The 17,930-nt window shown below is 43.3% G+C and overlaps 1 protein-coding gene across 2 annotated transcripts in view; it reads right to left on the minus strand.

The window, feature by feature from the left end:
* DOK5 (docking protein 5) overlaps positions 1 to 11,384 on the minus strand; it is a 154,018-nt gene extending 142,634 nt beyond the window's left edge. The window contains exon 1 of one of the 2 annotated variants that reach the window (XM_080814655.1): positions 10,783 to 11,384. In XM_080814655.1, coding sequence (XP_080670781.1) covers positions 10,783 to 10,848 — 66 coding nt within the window. In that variant the 5' untranslated portion in view covers positions 10,849 to 11,384. The remainder of the gene's footprint in view (positions 1 to 10,782) is intronic. The other variant, XM_080814656.1, reaches the window with a different exon arrangement.
* Between the last annotated feature and the right edge of the window lie 6,546 nt (positions 11,385 to 17,930).

Here is a 17,930-nt window from a genome sequence, read left to right on the forward strand (position 1 = left end):
GGTCAGCAAATATTGAACATTTACTATGGGCAGAGAGCTTAGGGATACAGAGTGAACTAGGTAGCTAAGGTCTTTAGCCTCCTAAAACTTAAACCCTCGTAGGAGAAGAAATAACCTACAAAAATATTATGAAGAAAAGTATCTGGCACAAAAGTTAGGAAAATCTTTAAAAACCTATTCATACTCTTAAATTAGAAGGATGCTCTAGAGGGATGTGAGAAAAAGACTTTTTAGATGCGGTGGTCCTGGCAGGTTGTTCTGAGGCAGGAATTATAAAGTTAAAATCTGGAGACCAAGAGAGAGCCATGCAGGAGAAATTCAGAGAAAAGAAGAGCCATTAATGGAGATCTGTTCAAACCGATGAAGACCTCTCAGGGCAAACTCCCCAGGAAATGTTCCTTTCCAACTTCACTTCACACCACATTTTCCATCTGATGGATGTTGAGAACTAGCCCAGTTTTGTAACATCTAGATCTGGGGTCAATGTTGGTATAATACAACTTGGGCTTAAAAAGTGGTTCTTTCGCAGATTAGCCCATGAGATGGAAACCTGAGCCCTAAAGAAACTGTTCACATGAAGAGTCAGTTTTGCTAGGGGATTCAGAGAGGTATGATTTCTTGAAGGTTTTTAAAATAAATTTCTTTTATTGAGTGGCTTTAAGAAAATAAAATGCATTTTAAGGCTTTAATAGCTTTCCTAAATAGTGAAACTTGTATTACGGAAAAGCTCTGAACTTAAACCAGTGCTTTAATTTGAGTTAGCCCATTCATAAGACAAACTCATTTTTCTTTCTGTTAACCACTAAAGTACTCAATGTAAACATGAGTGAAGAAAAAAACAAAAGAAAGGTTTAGGCAAATTTGAGATAAATTTGTGGAGGTTTTTAGGTGAGAAGGGACATATACATTATGGTGATAACAGATAGAACTTTTTAAAGAGGGTGTGTTGAGTACCTGGGATATTTTTTCTTAGGAACCAATTTTTTAAGTATTTGTATTGAATCAAGCAATATGGTCAGTATAAGCTTTACATATAAGGGTTGAGGAACCTACTTAGGAAGAGAAGTACAATCGTCATTGAGTCTCCCAAGCTCAGTCATGCATAGGCCAACATTTGGATTTGTGCCATACTGAGTTCCACCACCTACCTTCATACTTTTTTTTAAGATTGTCTTTATTTATTTGATAGCGAGAGAGAGAGAGAGAGATCGAACACAAGCAGGGGGAGCAGCAGGCAGAGGGAGAGGAAGAAGCAGACTCCCCGTTGAGCAGGGAGCCTGACGTGGGACTCCATCCCTGGACCCTGAGACCATGATCTGAGCCAAAGGCAGAAGTTTAACCAATTGAACCACCCAGGAGCCATTACCTTCCTAATTTTTGCTACTCTGTGGTATGCTTGCACTATGAGTTAGCGATTCGTTAAACAACTTTACTTTTTAAATTAAATAAGCTTATTTAAAAAGGAAGCTACACATTTTTATCTTAAATGGAAAACCAATATCACTTGAAGGTAAATGTAAAATTTAATGCAATATAAAGTTAATGAATACAATAAAACATAGGACTGTTACCCGAAGCCTCTGCAACTAAGTACGGTGTTCTCCCTATTAAAAGACCTTCAGGGAGTGCCTGGCTGGCTCAGTTGGTAGAGCATGCAACTCTTAATCTCAGGGTTGTAAGTTCGAGCCCCATGTTGGGTACAGAGATTGTTAAAAACAAAATATTTTAAAAATAAAAACAAAAATAAAATAAATATAATTTTAAAAGTATAAGAACTTCAAGGCATCTGTTCTTTGAGACAAGTTGATTAAGAAGTAACATTTTTCTTATCTTGTGATTCAATGTTACTTGACTGCCCTAATAATTACTTTCTCTCAAGATATATAATTCCCAGGTTTGAGGGCCACTATTAGAGTAGGTAGACAAAAAATACTGTGATCAGTCTTTGAATCAAAGGTCTGCTGTTTGGGCCAATTCTATATTTTCTAACACAGTGTTTCAGGAGTGACTCTTAAATGAGTCCAATGTTATAAAAATATATTACTAAAGTTAACAGCAAGAGGAAAGTTAAAAATGCCTTCTGTTTTTCATTACCAACACCGTGACTCTTCTGCTGAGATGAGTGAATTTATTTTTACCGGCTTATTGTTCTTACAGACAATGAACAACAAATATCACCTCAATCTTTCAATAATTAAAAAAATAAAAATCAACATTATCAGCATTCATTAAGTTCCTATGAGTCAAGCACAGGATTAAGAGTTTGATATACTTGGGGCGCCTGGGTGGCTCAGTGGGTTAAGCCTCTGCCTTCGGCTCGGGTCATGATCTCAGGGTCCTGTGATCAAGTCCCACATCGGGCTCCCTGCTCAGTAGGGAAACTGCTTCCCCCCTTCTCTCTCTCTGCCTACTTGTGATCTCTCTCTGTCAAATAAATAAATAAAATCTTTAAAAAAAAAAAAAGAGTTTGATATACTTATCTTTTGTGAGAAGTATATTGCTATCCTCATTTTTGTACATGATGAAGCAAAATTTCAGAAAGAATAAGCAATTTTCTCAAGGCCAAAAAATCAGTAAGTGGCCAAGTTGAGATCCAAGCAAAAGTGTCAGTTTCAAATGTATGCTACTTCCACCACGGAAAAAAATAATACATCAATTCAGTTATGAAAGTCAGAAAGGAAGGAAGAAAAGAAGAAAAGGAGAAAGGGAGGGAGGGAGCGTGTCCCAGCAATATCTGTGGTAGTTACAATCAAAATTATTCTAAATTCCATATCAAAAGGCAAAGGAACTACAATACCTAAAACAATTTTGAAAAAGAGTAAATAAAGTGGGAAGAATTAGTCTACCCTGTTTCAAGATTATTGTATAGCTATACATATAGACATATACAGACATACTGCTACATATATATGGGCATACAAAGCAATGGAACAGAATAAATGACTTATGAATAAAAACACATAAATATGCTCAATGGAGAAAAGACTTTTCCACAAAGCATGCTGCAACAATTGGCCGTCCATAGGCAAAAAATGAATCTACACTTAAATGTGCAACTTACACAAAAATTAACTCAAAAGGGATCATGGGTTTACATGTAAAAGGTAATACTCTAAAACATCTAGAAAAAAATCATTGGGGATCTTGAGCTGGGCAAAGTGTTAGTACCAAAAGCATGATCCACAAAAGCAAGAAAGGAATAAACTGGATTTCATCACAATTAAAAACCTTTGTTCTGCGAAAGACTTTGTTGAGAAGGTAGGAAAGACAAGCTACCTACTGAGTGGAAACATTTAAAAACCACATGTCTGAAAGGATTGATACCTAGAATATATACAGAACATTCAAACTCAACAGTCAAAAAACAAACAACCCAACTAGAAAATGGGCAAAAGACATGAACAGACATTTTATCAAACTGTATATCCAGTTGGCAAATAGGACATGAAAAGAAGCTCAACGTCACTACCCATTACAAAAATGTAAATCAAAACCACAATGAGCTATCACCACACATGTATCAGAATGTCTAAAATAAAAAATAGTAGGGACACCAAAACCTGGTGACAACATGAAATGGTGGCAGGAACACAGAGAAACCAGATTCTATGTTGCTGGTGTGAACACAAAACAGTACAAAAACTATGAAAAGCAGTTGGGCAGTTTCTTTAAAAAATTAGACATGCAAATACCAATACCACCCAACAGTGGCACTCCTGGGCATTTATCTAGACGGTATGTAAACCTATATTCCTACAAAGATCTGCATACAAACATTTATATCAGCTTTTTCTGTAACAGCCCCCAAATGGAAACCACCCTAAATGTCCTTCAGTAGATGAATGGCTAAGCAAACTATGGTCCATCCATTGCATGGGATATGAAGGAATGAACCACGATACCCAAAACAATCACAACAATTCTAGAGAATCATGCTGAGTAAAAAAAAAAGGAAAAAAGAAAACCCAAATCTCAAAAGGTTATACGCCATATGGTTCCATTTGTATAATATTCTCAAAATGATAAAATTATAGAAATGAAAAACAGATTAGTGGTTGTCAGGGCTTTAGGGCTGTGGGAGGGGGAGCAGTAGGGGAAGCTATAAAAAAACAAGAAGGATCTTGTGGTGAGGGAATGTTCTTTCTCTTGATTGTACCAATGTCAGTATCTTGGTTATAATACTATAGTGTATACTTGAAGAATATTGCCATTGGGAGGAACTGGGTATGAGAGATCTTTCTGCATTCTTTCTTACAATTGCATGTGACTCTACTATCATCTAAAAATTAAAAAAAAAAATTTTAAAAATGAGACAGTGGTTCTTAATCTTTTGAAGTTGTAGGGGGTGGAAGGTGAGAGGCCTGGGGGCAAGGTGGTCTGGACATCACCAGGAATCTGATAAAAGCTATAAAGCCTCACTCCTGAATGTTCACCTGCGTCCTATCCCCAGAACCTACTTAAAGGACTCCACACAAGAGCATAATACACACAAGCTAACATTTAGGTTCTCTGGGAACCAGGGCGTGAAGAAAGACACAGAACACTAGTAAAATAAAGACAGCCCCCCTACTGCTTGGCAAAGATCAGCTTCCAGATACTTACTCAAAATTTAGCCATCTGCATCCTAGAAAGAAGCTATTTTAAAACTTCAACGTTCACACATATCTGTGGCATTTCTAAACTCACAATTTCATTTTGAGTTTCAAAGGAACATAGGTTGCAGGAAGGAGGCATCATAATCTCTTCCCGGCTTAGACTCTCCAAAGGCTTAATTTCCACCCAACTGGAATCAAATTCCTGGAGTTAAGAGGAAAATCAAATTTGACCTTCCTCATTTCACAAAAACAGAACAGGGCGGTTTCTGCAGAGATCTTTGCACTTCAATATTTTATCTGTTACTCAGACTAATTCATCCTTAAGTACAGTGACTATATTAATCTCATGTTGACAATACAAGTCCAATAACAGACCATCAGTCCCTTGAGGGCAGTGACCGGACCTGTCTTACTTAAGGTGGTTTACCCTGATCTTGTACTAGTATGCACTCCATAAATGTTTGATGAACGATAAAACAAATGAAAGCAAATACAGACCAAATGAAAACTAAATTCTTAAAATACCCAAGATCATGATTTCTCATAAAAATTACAAAGCTGCTTAAGAAATAAATATTTCTAGTCAATGAATATGACCAAAAAAATATAGCAGATGTGGGGCAAAATACAGCAGATGTGGGGACAATCATGCCATCAGTAATCTGGCTTATGTCTACACATGAAGTCACTAAATCGGCCATTCTTTGCTTAAGTCAGTTTGGGTGAGGACGATGGAAGGCTGGACTTTATGCACCATTAATCATAACATCCACACAGACCATCATGTAAAGATGACGAAAATACCAGCTGTACAGCACCTCTGACACAGGAATTGGAGAAGTCAATTCACGTGGGGCCAAGACGCTGAGTGGTCTGGACACAGGCCAGTGTATTCAGTCTAGGTGATCATGAATTTCACCACTACAAAGTTATCCCCAAAGCCTCTTTTTCTTGAGGATGAAAAACAGTGCTCCGTGTAGCTTCCTGAATGGTTGAATTTCGATGTTATGACTATAACTTTGTCATTAAAACGGCGGGTCATCTGTGGGTCATCTATAGGTCCCAAAACCTAAAGGGAATATTGTAGCTGCTTTGTCACACTGGGTCGGGTCAAACAGGGAAGCAAAGGAGTGAGAAAATATTTCTGCCTAAACTCTAGCCATTAACAAACCCGTTTTTCAAATCCATTCTCTAGCACCCAAGAGAAAGACCCCCAAATTTACAGAAATCCCTCCTCGTCTGATGAGCTCATTCAAACTGAAGTTTCATGGAGATGAGTTTCTTTGTCTCTGATGATCTGTTCCATTTATCCAAGGATCATGAAAAATCTTACAAAGGCAAATATTCCTTCTATACCTAGCATCACTGTCAAGCAATATTTGCGCTTATCCATTAATTACTGCAACGTGTGTTAGGTCTGTTTTCCCAACTAAACAGCAAGTTCTTTAAGGATGAGAGTTATTGCAGAAGAAGCAGTAAATAAACGTAATAACCACCTAAGCCTCATCATCCCTAACAGCCGTGGTAGTGAGAAAGGGCAGTAATAAACATGAATTAGGTTTCCACTGTGTCAAGCATTGTGTGGAGCCCTTTATGAGGACCAACTATAAGGTGGGTACTATGAGTCTCCCTGGTTTTACAGAAGACTGACGCTTGCAAATGTGAAGGAACTCACCAAAAATCCATATAACCCGTCGCTGACCTGGGATTTTAACAGTCTCAGGTCAGAGTGTATGCTCTTAAACCAGTTCATGGTGATTCGTTCATTCATTTATTCATTCATTCAAGAAATCGTCATCAAGAAGACTGTTGATGTAGTGCTGGGCATGATTTCAGCACTGGCATTCAGCTTTAATTAAAAGATAGAGAAGTCACAGCCCCGCAGAGCCTCATGTGCTCTTTGAGGGATACAGGCAATCAACATGTAAAATACAGTCCAGTATGTGAGGGGGTGATAAGTCTAGAGAGAAGAAATGGAAGGGATGTGGGGGAAGAGAAACAGGAAAAGAGATGGGGGAGGAGGAGGCAAGAAATAGAATTAAGTATCTGGAAGGCCTCAGGGAGCAGGTGGCATTTGAGACAAGACTGAAGGGGATGAGGGAGCCAGCTGGGAAGAGATACCTGGGGGAAGAGCATTCCAGCCAGAGGGAACAGCAAGAGAAAAGGTTCTGAGTCAGCAAAGGGCCTCTGAGCCCATCTAAGTCTTTTCCCCTGAATTGCATGGAAAGGCATTGGTGGTTTGAACAGCCAGGGGGACAAATGAGGAGATTTTTATAACATTACAGGAAGGAGATGATGGGGACTTGGGCCAGGATGGTAGTGGCAGATAGTACGAAAGACAGATTGTAGATGCATTTTTCAAAAATACAGCCCACAGGATCTCATGCTGGATTGGTTGTGGGGAGAGAAGTAAGAGAAGACAGAAGTGCAACAGAGGTTTGCTTGCTATTCGTTTCCTTGCCTGGTTAATTTTAACCAGGGCAACTAAAATGCAGGGACCTCTAGTGGCGGAGATGCAGACTCCAGGAAAAGGCGGTTTGGAGGAAACAACCAAGGGTTTGGATGCGTCGAGTATGAAACTCCTAAATGCCCAGGTGGGAAAGGCAGGCTAGACAGAAGAGGCCCTTGGTGTACAGACGCATCAAGATGTGATTTAAAGGCATGTAGATGAGGTGTACAGGTCTGAGTTTAAACTCAGAAGCATGCAATTATTGATTGGAAATTCTCTCTCTTGCAAAGTAAGAAACCAAGTGAGGCCAGTTATAGGACACCATGTAAACTCAGTCAGGTTAATGACTTGCAAATTGCCTGATTCACCATGCCTCTAAGAATGCATTTTTAGTGCCTTCTGTGGATTCGCCAGATAATTGTAGACAACTGCTCCCTTCCCCCTTCCCAGAGCCCCCTAAATTGTGGCACAGACATTGCTGAGCAAACCCTGCATCCAGGACACAGCTCGAGACCTCCATGAACCAACGGAGATTAAGCTGGAGAATGCAGATGTAAAGACACTGAGACTTTTGAATTAAAGGAGTTGAATTTCATTAAGCCTTTTGATGTTTACAGAAAAAAGTCTGTATTAAGATGATTGCTTAATCAACTTAAACTATATAGGATCCCAACTAAACATGACCATTTATCTTTCATTCATGTGAATGGAGAGAGTCTTAAAATGTCTCGTGTCCCACTGTAAAACCACTGAAATGTACAGAATTTGTAAAAACTTCACTCAATGAAAACATCCAGATCTGAAAAACCATTTATACCATTGGACACTTCTGGACATAAAGAGATTTATAATCCCCATATCCTTCCGCCAATCCTAACTCACCTTTGATTTCATCAAAAAAATAACACAATGAGAAACAATGCTACGCTTTCATTACATTCTCACATATATGATCTCAGTCAATGCTTCCAACATCATGAAATAGTGTTCATTGTACAGATTAGGAGACTGAGGCTGAGAGAGGTTGAGGTCACGGAGCTCATGAGTTACAGAAGCAGAAATGGCTCTTTCCTCCTTTTCCAAGTCTGAGGGAGCATTCCTTGGCACAACAGCTGCTTACCATGAAAGGTTGTTTTCTTGTTTAATTATAAACCCTCCCAAACATGGTTCTAATCCACAGATATTTGTCTGGATTCCATTAATAAAATGACTACGTCATAGTAGTTCCTCAAGAGGCTTATGAACGGCAAAGTCACACATCACCCTGTAGTCCAACGAGCATGTATGAGCGCCCGCTTTGAACCAGAAGTGATGCCCCAGCGCTGGCTGAGATTTACACAAGACACACGCTGTTTCAGACCCTACGCAGCCTGGATTAATACCACTGACATTCCTCACTTTGGACAAAGGGTCCATACCATTCCCTGAAGCCTTCTTCCTCATTACTTGGGACCTCCATGAAAACTTCAGTTTGTAGTGTTTTCTGACAACTGTGTAATCAGCCTCTCTCATTTTATAAATCAATTACATCATAAGAAGACTTTTAAAAAATAAACTGGTATTAATAAATTATTAATAAGCACAATCAGATTTTGTTGATTACATCTTTGACGTGTCTCTCCATGAGCAATAATAAGCATCATTCCGTAGATACTCAAATCTACTTGAGTAGTAACGCAGACAAGATGAAGAGATCCTGGGAAAGGAGACTGCTCGCTGGCATCCAATATACAGTACGTACAATATAAAATGAATACAAACTAAATTGTATTTCCTTTCCTTCTGCTTCAAATATCTGTCTGTAAACATTGGCACAATATTTATAGGACCATATTATGTCAGCTGTAATCCTATAGAAAAATAATCTCAATTACCATAAACTAGGAAGTTATGATAACTAGTCTTTCAAATAAATCACCACGTGTCACAATTTGGCATACACCCTGATCCTTATGAATAATTCACATTTTGTGCATTAATAATGCATGTCTTCCTCCTATTGGAATGCTCCCTAACACAGAATGGATGTCTCTTATCAATTTCCTCAACTGACGTGATGGAGTAAATCTAAAATTAGAATGGTGTTTTTAGTGCTCCCTTTAAAACGGTAACAACTCAGCTGGCCCTTAAGGTTATCATAAACATAAAACTCCTATTATTTCTTGCCCTTTGCATGAGTCACTAAGTTAAGTAAGTACCCTAACCATAGTTGCTCCTGCTGATGATTATATGTGCATGGCAGAAAAGATCAAAGAAACCTGCACAGGGCCGGTAGGGATTGGTGAATCCTGTTACATTTCTTCCTAATTATATATGTATATATTCACAATAACATGGGACGTAATTGCTGAAACATGGTAACCAGCAGGGAAAAAAAGAAAGCAAGCAAGCAAAGGGTCAAAACAAATCAGGCAAGAGTTTCTAATAATTACAGATGTTTCCTCTCATCCTCCCTCGCTGGTTAGCACTTTGAAATTTCTTTTCAGTTTTTAGTAAAATTATCTAACACATAAGAAAGTACAAAAACCAAGGAACAGAAAGGTGCTAATGACATGTATTTGTGGGGAAAGACGTTCAGTTTATCCCTGTAACTAACGATCCCAGTGTGGCCACTGAACATCATTGGGGATATGATTTCAGACGTTACTAAAGTAAACTTTCTGCCCACCCACCCCCCCCCCCGCCAATGCCAGCATCCAAACACACCCAATAAACAACAACAACAAAAAACCCAGCAACAATATTTGACACAAGGCAAAGGGAAACGAGACAGGTTGGAATCTGGGGAGAAAAAAATCATTCCAGTATCCTCCGGGTCTCTGGAGAATTCTTTCCTCATCCCTCAATCTCAAAGAGAAGCAAAATGCGCTCTCTCTGAAGTCCTATCAAGGCAGAGCAAAGGGAAAGGGGGGCAAAAGAGAGGGAGTTTTAAGAGAGAAGCCATCCCTGTGCCAACCTCTGTCCCCAGCAAGCACCCTCAGATCCATTCATTCCTTCTCGCGGTCCATATTTATGGGGAGCGCGCTCTGCACCAGGTATTATGTTCCACCCCAGAGAATCTCGCAGCGGGCTCCCTGTGGGTATTACAGCAACAGAAATCCACCACCCCGGATAAGGACCAGAGAAAATTCAGATTCGGGTCTCCGCCCCAAGCTGGCCTGGCCCGAGGCCCAGCCCACACCGCCTTGGCCAACACCTGGGACAGAAGCGGGTCATCGTCCAGGACCGGACGCCGGAAGGGACCTTCCGCTTGGCAGCAAATTCTCCCTGGGGTCAGAGGGTCACCGACCTCGTTCACAGCGAGAGCGCCTGCCCTCTTTCTCAGCCTCCCATCCATCCCCTGGAAAAGTTAAGTTGGCGGCGAGGGGGAAGAGGGGCACCGGGGGCATCCGGCAGGCTCCGCACCCCCGGCCGGCGTGCTGGGCTCCAAGTCCCTTGGCTACCGAGAAATATTTATTCCCAGGCGATGGGCTCCAGCGGCTCCCGAAGCCGAACACGCGGCCACCACCAGAAAGCCAAGTCATCCGAGAGATAAAGATAGATCCGTGACATGCCGGGACCCGGCCTCACGGGGGCAGCCGCAGGCGACGTGGCTTTCGGCTGAGAAAACCCCCGCGCCAGCCGCCCGCACGCGCCGCGGACTCTCCCGCCAGCCTCCGGGGATGCCGGCGGAGGACGGGGACAATTGAACGCACGGGGAGAAGGCAAGGGGCGGGGGGAAAAAGGATCGATCCTTACCCCTAGGCGTCTGCTCCGGATCCGCACGTACCCTTGCTTCACTATGTCATTAAAATTGGAAGCCATCCTGGACGGCCGGCGGCCCCCCCTCACCCAGGCGCCCGCACCCGAAGCGGCTCCGGGGCGCGTTAAGGGCCGGGTCGGGAGCAGACGTGGGGGGAGAAAGTTGACACGGCGCAGCGGCTCCGGCGGCGGCTCGCGCGGCTCTAGAAGGCGCGCATCACTTTGTCTGTCCCCCAAGCCCCGAAAGTGGGCGGCCGGCTCGCAGCCACTTCGGGGGAGCGCGGAGCGCGCGGCGCGGCGAGGCGAGGCTGGGGCGCCGCCGTCAGCTGACTCATCCGCCGGCCTGCCGGGAGGAGGAGCGGCGGCTGCTCAGGGCTCCAGCCCTGCCTCTTCCAGGGGCCCGGGAGGAGGGGGGACGGGAGGAGGAGGGGGGAGGGGAGGAGGAGGAGGAGGAGGAGGAGGAGGCAGAGGGAAGCGAAGGAGGACCGCGGAGGGGCGGGCCTCCCCCCCAAGAGGTGGGGCCGCCGGGTCCCAGCGCCCGGCTGCGGCCCCCCGCGGGCAGACACCCTGGAGCGCGCCCGCACCCTTCCCCTCCTCTCCCGCCCACCTGGCCCGACCCGCCTCCCCTTCCGATCCCTCCCCTCCTCCCGGACCCCGAGCGCGCCCCGGCCCGCCCCCGCCCCTCGCGGACAGCCTGCCGAGAGAACGCGCCCTCTCCTCTCGCTCCGGTGTTTGATTTTAGGAGGAGAGGAAATTTCACTTTATCACAGCCACCGCCTACCCCGCCTCTCCAGCCCCATCTCTTTCCCGAGAAGGGCTGGGTTTTTTTGTTGTGCGGGTGGCGGTGTTGCCATGGTTCGCCCTGACCTTGGTATAGGCGGGGAGGGATCCTGCCCCACCTGAAGCCACAGAAGAGCTTCCTCCGGTTTCCCCTGGCATCCTGGTGATCTCATTTGCTACATTTTCCTTGTTTGAGCCTGTCTTTCCCGCCCGAATGTAAGTTTCCCAGGGGCTAACCCTTGGCCTCATTAATAGGTGGACCCCCAAAGCCTCGTCCGGAGCAGGTGCTTGATAAATTCTGGTGCCCGGCAAGGCTTTAAGCCACTCGCATGGATGAACTCACTTCAACTCCCCTGCACCCATGAGATACGTCCTCCCTTATGTAAATACCGGGCCCATATTTATGCCCCAGTAGCCTAGCAATGGAGCTCACCCTCAGAACCATGAAGCGGTGCTGCCTATAGAGTAAGATGAAAAGGGGAAACAGATTTTGGACTCACTGCCCCGACTGCACGACCCTCCTGAAGCATGCTTGGGTTGATACCCACTGACATTTATGGGGCACCAGGCTGCTAGACGTGGTCCTAATCCTGTTAAAGGAATAATGAAATAGGTACTATCACGCACATGTCATAATGAGATCTCTCCTGTGGCACACATGGAAACTGAAGCTCCAACAAATTGAGACTTGCCCCAGGTACCGCTGGACAGGGACAGAAGGAAGATGTGTGTGATACTAGGACAGCTTGGTCCTATAGCCCTTCTGAAGAGCAGAGGTCATGAGGGAGGCAGCTTGCTTCCTTCAAGGAAGATCTTATAATTTGCCCTATCTGCAAAGGCACAAAGACAGCATCAGAAATAGATGGTTCTTGTTCACAGGAGGGACCAAACCGAGGTTGGATGACCCCTACTCAGAGCTAGGGAGAAGAAAGTTCATTTATTGAGTGCTGACTACTTTGACCAGATGAGATTTGAAGACCTTTCAACTCTAAGCTTATATAAATCTTTCCTTTCTGGCCAAGAACTCTAGCTTTTAGTCACTTTGGTTTGGTAGGTGTCAGATAAGGAAGAGAATCACCCAAGAATGTGTCATAGGAGGACTAAGTTGGGACGGTCAAAAGGCAAATACTCTGGGAGGAGAACTCTTTTTATTATCTAATAAATCATTTGCTCTGTCATGTGTTGTCATTTGCTATAAATGATGTTTTAAGTTTCAATCTCTCACCAAAGAAGGATGAAATGATAAAATCATTTGGTGAGTTCTTTTTGAAGGCTTAGAACTTAAAAAAAATGCTATCCATGGTTGCCATGAAATAGACGTGTTTATGGAAGGTATTTGTCCAACACATCTCTGTAGACCAAATCAACAGTCTCATAGAAACCAAGAATGAAGGAGTGGAGGCATAAGGGCCTAGAGGGGAATGGCTCAAGAAAAAAGAAGTAATTACTGACAAAACCAGAAACTGAGAAATACATCTCATGATAATTAATGTTGAGTATAATCCATATCCATAAATAATTAAGTCAGACACGAGGAAACTAGAATCAAACTAGAAAATATCAAACTGGTTGGGAAAAGATGAGTGATTTTTTTTTTTTAACTGCAGGATGGAACCCAATATATGGTTTTATTTGTTTGTTTTTTGTTAAATCAAACCCTTAAATATCACATGATGGACAGTCACTTGTACTTGTCCAAATCGCATAATACACAACCATGGCAGAAGAGGAAAAGAGGAATTCAGAGATATACAATGTAAGTTGTGCTGATAGACTTGCACAGTGCACAATTCACACCAAATGGACATACAGTCACACACAATTCAGTTTCACTGAGGAGAAGGGTGACACACACGCACAAATCATTATTTGGGGCACCTGGGTGGCTCAGTCGGTTAACCATCCTACTCTTTGATTTTGGCTCATGTCGTAATCTCGGGGTCCTGAGATCAAGCCCCGGCATAGGGCTCTGAGCTCAGTGCAGAGTGTGCTTGTCTCCTTCTCCCTTTGCCCCTCCCCCTGCTCCCTCTTTCTGTCTCTCAAAAAAAAAAAAAAAATTAGTCATTTTAAAAATCATTATTTCAATCCCTGTTTTTAACTCATTTCCAACACTTCAAGCTTATTTGTTTGTTTGCTCAGCATTGAGACTCCCTTCTGCCAACAGTGGTAATCATACTCATTTTGAGTATACTTAATCCCCTGCTCTCAGTCTAAGCTGGGGGACTAAGAGTTGGTTGCATTAAAATGAAGTAAGCGTGAGATCAGAATGAATTACATACAGTAGCACTTTGCTCTTCTTCGGACATCGTGTCGATGAGGAACAAAACCGTGTCACATTGCAGAGCCAAGAATTAACCCACAGGTCCCCCCACTGCGCCATTTTCAAAGTGGGAACCCACTCAAGCCTGAAATATGAATGACTCATGCCATCCCCTCTGTAGCCCATTCAGCCAATTATTAACATTATTGTTATTATTGTAAAACTCTCCGGGACAGACAGAAATCCAGAGGCTTCTGCACTTTTCCAGAATAGAGGATGGGCTCCCACGCTTGGCCCAAGGAGGTGTTACTTTCACCAGGTACCACAAAGTACCAAGGCAGAGGCTGAAATGGCACTTGTCCGATGTCTTTACCAAAAATAGCTTGAGCTTTGGCAAGGCCAGAAACAGACAGCCTTTCCTCTGGCAAGGGGAGACCGTGCTAATGAAAATGATTTGGCTGTCACCAAGGAGAGAGCTTGTTTGCTGGGCGGCCAGGTCCCTCTCCACCAGTCGTTACCCAGCTAAGGAAGGATGACTTGGAAGATGACACAGAAATCAGCTGAGAGAAAACCTGGAAGCAGGTCTGCTTCTGTCTTTCACTGATTCATTTCTTCTGTCCTGCCTTCAAAAAATACTGACCGAGCACCTGCTCTGGGTGGGGTCTGTCCACAATAAGCTTACACACACACACACACAATCTTGTCCCCCCATGGAGCCTGTAGCCCCAGTTGGAGAGAGAAAAAACAAGCAGATAAACAGTTTAGATAACTATCGGTGACAGTTTAAAGAACAGAAGTGGTGTGTTATGGGGGGTGGGGTGTAATAAACAGCCCAACTTTCAGTAAGAAAGAGTCAGGGAAGGCTTCTCGGAGGAGGTGACATTTAAGCTAAGACACGAAAGATGGGAAGAAGCTATGGGCAACGTTGGGGAAGTGCATTCCAGCTAGAACGAAGAGCCCTTGAGAAAGCCAAATGCAGGAAAGTTATATATAAAAGATTTTATTTATTTACTTATTTGAGAGAGAGAGAGAGAAAGAGAGAGAGAAAGTGCACAGGGGGAGGGGCAGAGGCAGAGAGAGAGAATCTCAAGCAGACTCCATGCTGAGCGTGGAGCCCGACACAGGACTCGATCTCAGGATCCTATGATCATGACCTGAGCCAAAACCAAGAGTCAGATGCTTGACTGACTGAGCCACCCAGGCACCCCAGAAAAGTTGTATTTTTTTTAAAACATTATTCTCTCCGATGAATAAAAAATAGATTGGAAGTGGACTGGACACTGGACTGGAAGTGGTAAGACCAAATAAAAAAATCTACTTCTAAAGACCTGTACCCAAAAATCTTTAAGAAAAGAGAAATGAACCTTCCACTGAAAATAAAAATTTATATCAATTGATACCACTGTTTTGAAGCATAGTGATATCTATCAGAGATTTTTAAAAACTTTTATAATTGCTTATCCAGTTCTGGAAATGCATCCAAAGGCACAAAGATTTAGTTACAAGAATATTCACAACAGCATTATTTATGATAATATGGATAACTATCTTCATATCATCTACATGTATATTAATTTGTCTGCATCTAAACATCTATTTTACATGGAAGCAGGTACACACATGTAAGCAAATTTCTGAAGGAACTGGGATCCACCTGGTATGCTCTTTTCCCATTAAACTTTGCTTATTGAAAATTTGTTTCTCTAAACCTGAATGAAGTTTCCAGAAGGTCTCTGGCTTTTTTGGCTACTACGAGGTCATAAAGAGTCATCTCAGCCTAATAGCCGTATAACACTGAGTATCATTCGATTTAGGTTTTATCCCTTAACCCAGTTCAGGACTGGGAGGGCAGGGCTCGGAGATGGCTCCTTCACTGGTTTTCTGCTCTGCCTCTCTTCTGTGTAGTAACTATAGGCTTCCATGGAGCTCAGGTGGGGGGTGGTGTGGAAGGAAAGGAAAGTTTTGCTTGCTCCAAGTCTTGCCTTGGAGGTGATGCCCTCTGGGCAAAGACATGAAATGTTTGCTCTTTCTCTCAGGGAGCTTTTGTGAGTTCCTTAGAGATGTACCCACTAAGAATTCTATCTCCAATGCCCTTCTCAGACGGGCTGTGAACACCCCAGCGTCTCAAGCTCCAGGCCCATGTTGGGTTTTTGCCCCTTGCAGTTGGTTCTCCTGGTGGATTTATTCTAAGACAAGCCCTACCTGGTCAAAGGAAAAACTCGACTCAGTATCATCCGTGCCAGTGAATGGTCAGTTCACTCCCAGGGCGGCCACTGCTCTTAGCTCTGCCTCAAGGCAAGTCAACCAGCTGACCCCAGGCCTCCACCTTTAGAATATTAAGGATTGGGTCTACCACCAGTCCTTGTGTCCTCTATGCTTCTAGAGACTCATGTCTAGTGATCAAGAGTGATCCACTTGAAAATCACTCCCCTGCTATAAAGTAAGGGGAGAGATCTTCCCTCCTTGTCTCACGGGAGAAGAAAACCAACTCTCTGCCAAAGAACCTTCCTTCTTTAAACTCTTGAATCGCAATGGCTTATTTAGCTGGGGGTGCGCGGTCAATGAATGTAGACAAATGGTTTGCTGCTGCTCTTTTTGCAATTTCTGCACAGAGAGCCCAACACTTGGCTTCAGAAATTTTTCTAATGTTCGCCCCCCCACTGGGCTTTTGAGGCTTCTGCTGAAACTGAGTCAACAAGGAAAGTCACATTTACCATTCTCTTACAAACCCATACCAAAGCCATTAGAATGCACATAAAGGATATTCCCTCTCATTCATTCATCAAGCAAACATTATCTGAGCCAGGCTTGCTAGGCGCTGAGGAGCCAGGGAAGCAGACAGGAAAGGATCAGACTGAGCTTGAGGGGGTGACAATCCATCAGGAGCACAGACATTAAAAAAAATACTCAAATATGTATCAAATTATGCACAGAAGAAAGTTACATGATGCTGTTTGAGGAAGGACAAAGAGACAGGACCTGGCCCCTTTGGGAGATGGGGGGGGTGGAGAAATTGGGAGCTGGGATAGGAAGGCGAAGGTGTCCTGACCTGAGTGATGGCAGAGAGGATGGTGGGGAGAAGGACAGCAGGGGTCATGTGTCCCAGACAGAAGGACATCCGGAACATCTAGCCCAGAAGGTCAGAGTGACTGGATTTGGAGAATGAAAAGTGGGTGTTGGGAAATGAGTCCTGGAAGATAACAGGGTTTCTCAGTGTATTATAGATGATCTATGAAGGAGGGCCTGGTTTTTAAAAAATGAGTTTAAAAAAAAAAAAAAACAACTAAGGTTGAAGATACCCACACTAAAATAGTAGTGGTAGTTATTTGTTGTGGGAGTATTGGAGATGTCAACCTTCTCCTGTGTGCTTTTTTTTTTTTTTAATAGATAAATCCTAAATACAACTTCTAAAAGTAGGATGACTATTCCTACATGGGTGGTCCTCATGTCTTTATATAACCAAGGACACAAAAGCAAAACTAATCTTCTAGTGAACTTGATTTAGAATACCAAAAAAAAAGGAGTCTTGTGATCGTTAGGCTCTCCCAGATATTCGAGTTTCTTTTCTGAGGAGAAGAGCCCTCCCCGCTGTAGGTCAGTGCAGAGCTAATCCAGGAAGATCTAGGCCAACGCATGAAAAAGACCAAGAGAAGCAAGTAGACGACAAAGACACTTGGCATCTACAGAGCTCCTTTTCAAAATGAAGCATGTATCCAGGGTTGTGGCAAGAAGATCAGAAGGTCAGTAGTCCAGAGGTCTTCCAGACCTGTTGCCCTAGTTCACCGAGAGACTCACAACATGATCTGGAAAACAGAGATAAGTGGGACCAGCCTCGCTGATGCAGTCCGTTGAAGTCCCCGGATAAAACGTGTGAAGAGGGCAACGTCTTATGTTCAAAACACTTTGCCAATGTTAATTAATCCTCACAGCACTCATGAGCCCTGTCATATTATCCGCACTTCGCAGCTGAGGGATCTGAAGCAGAAAGCCTGAATGACGTGTCCAAAGACAGAAGAAGCCTGCATCAGAATGAGGCTCAGCCTGTGACAGTGGTGGCATCCAAAGAGGCATCATTTTCTCCTCGCTCATAAAATACAATTCGGTG

Source organism: Martes martes (genome assembly GCF_963455335.1).
Source record: "Martes martes genome assembly, chromosome: 9".
Classification (NCBI taxonomy): Eukaryota; Metazoa; Chordata; class Mammalia; order Carnivora; family Mustelidae; genus Martes; species Martes martes.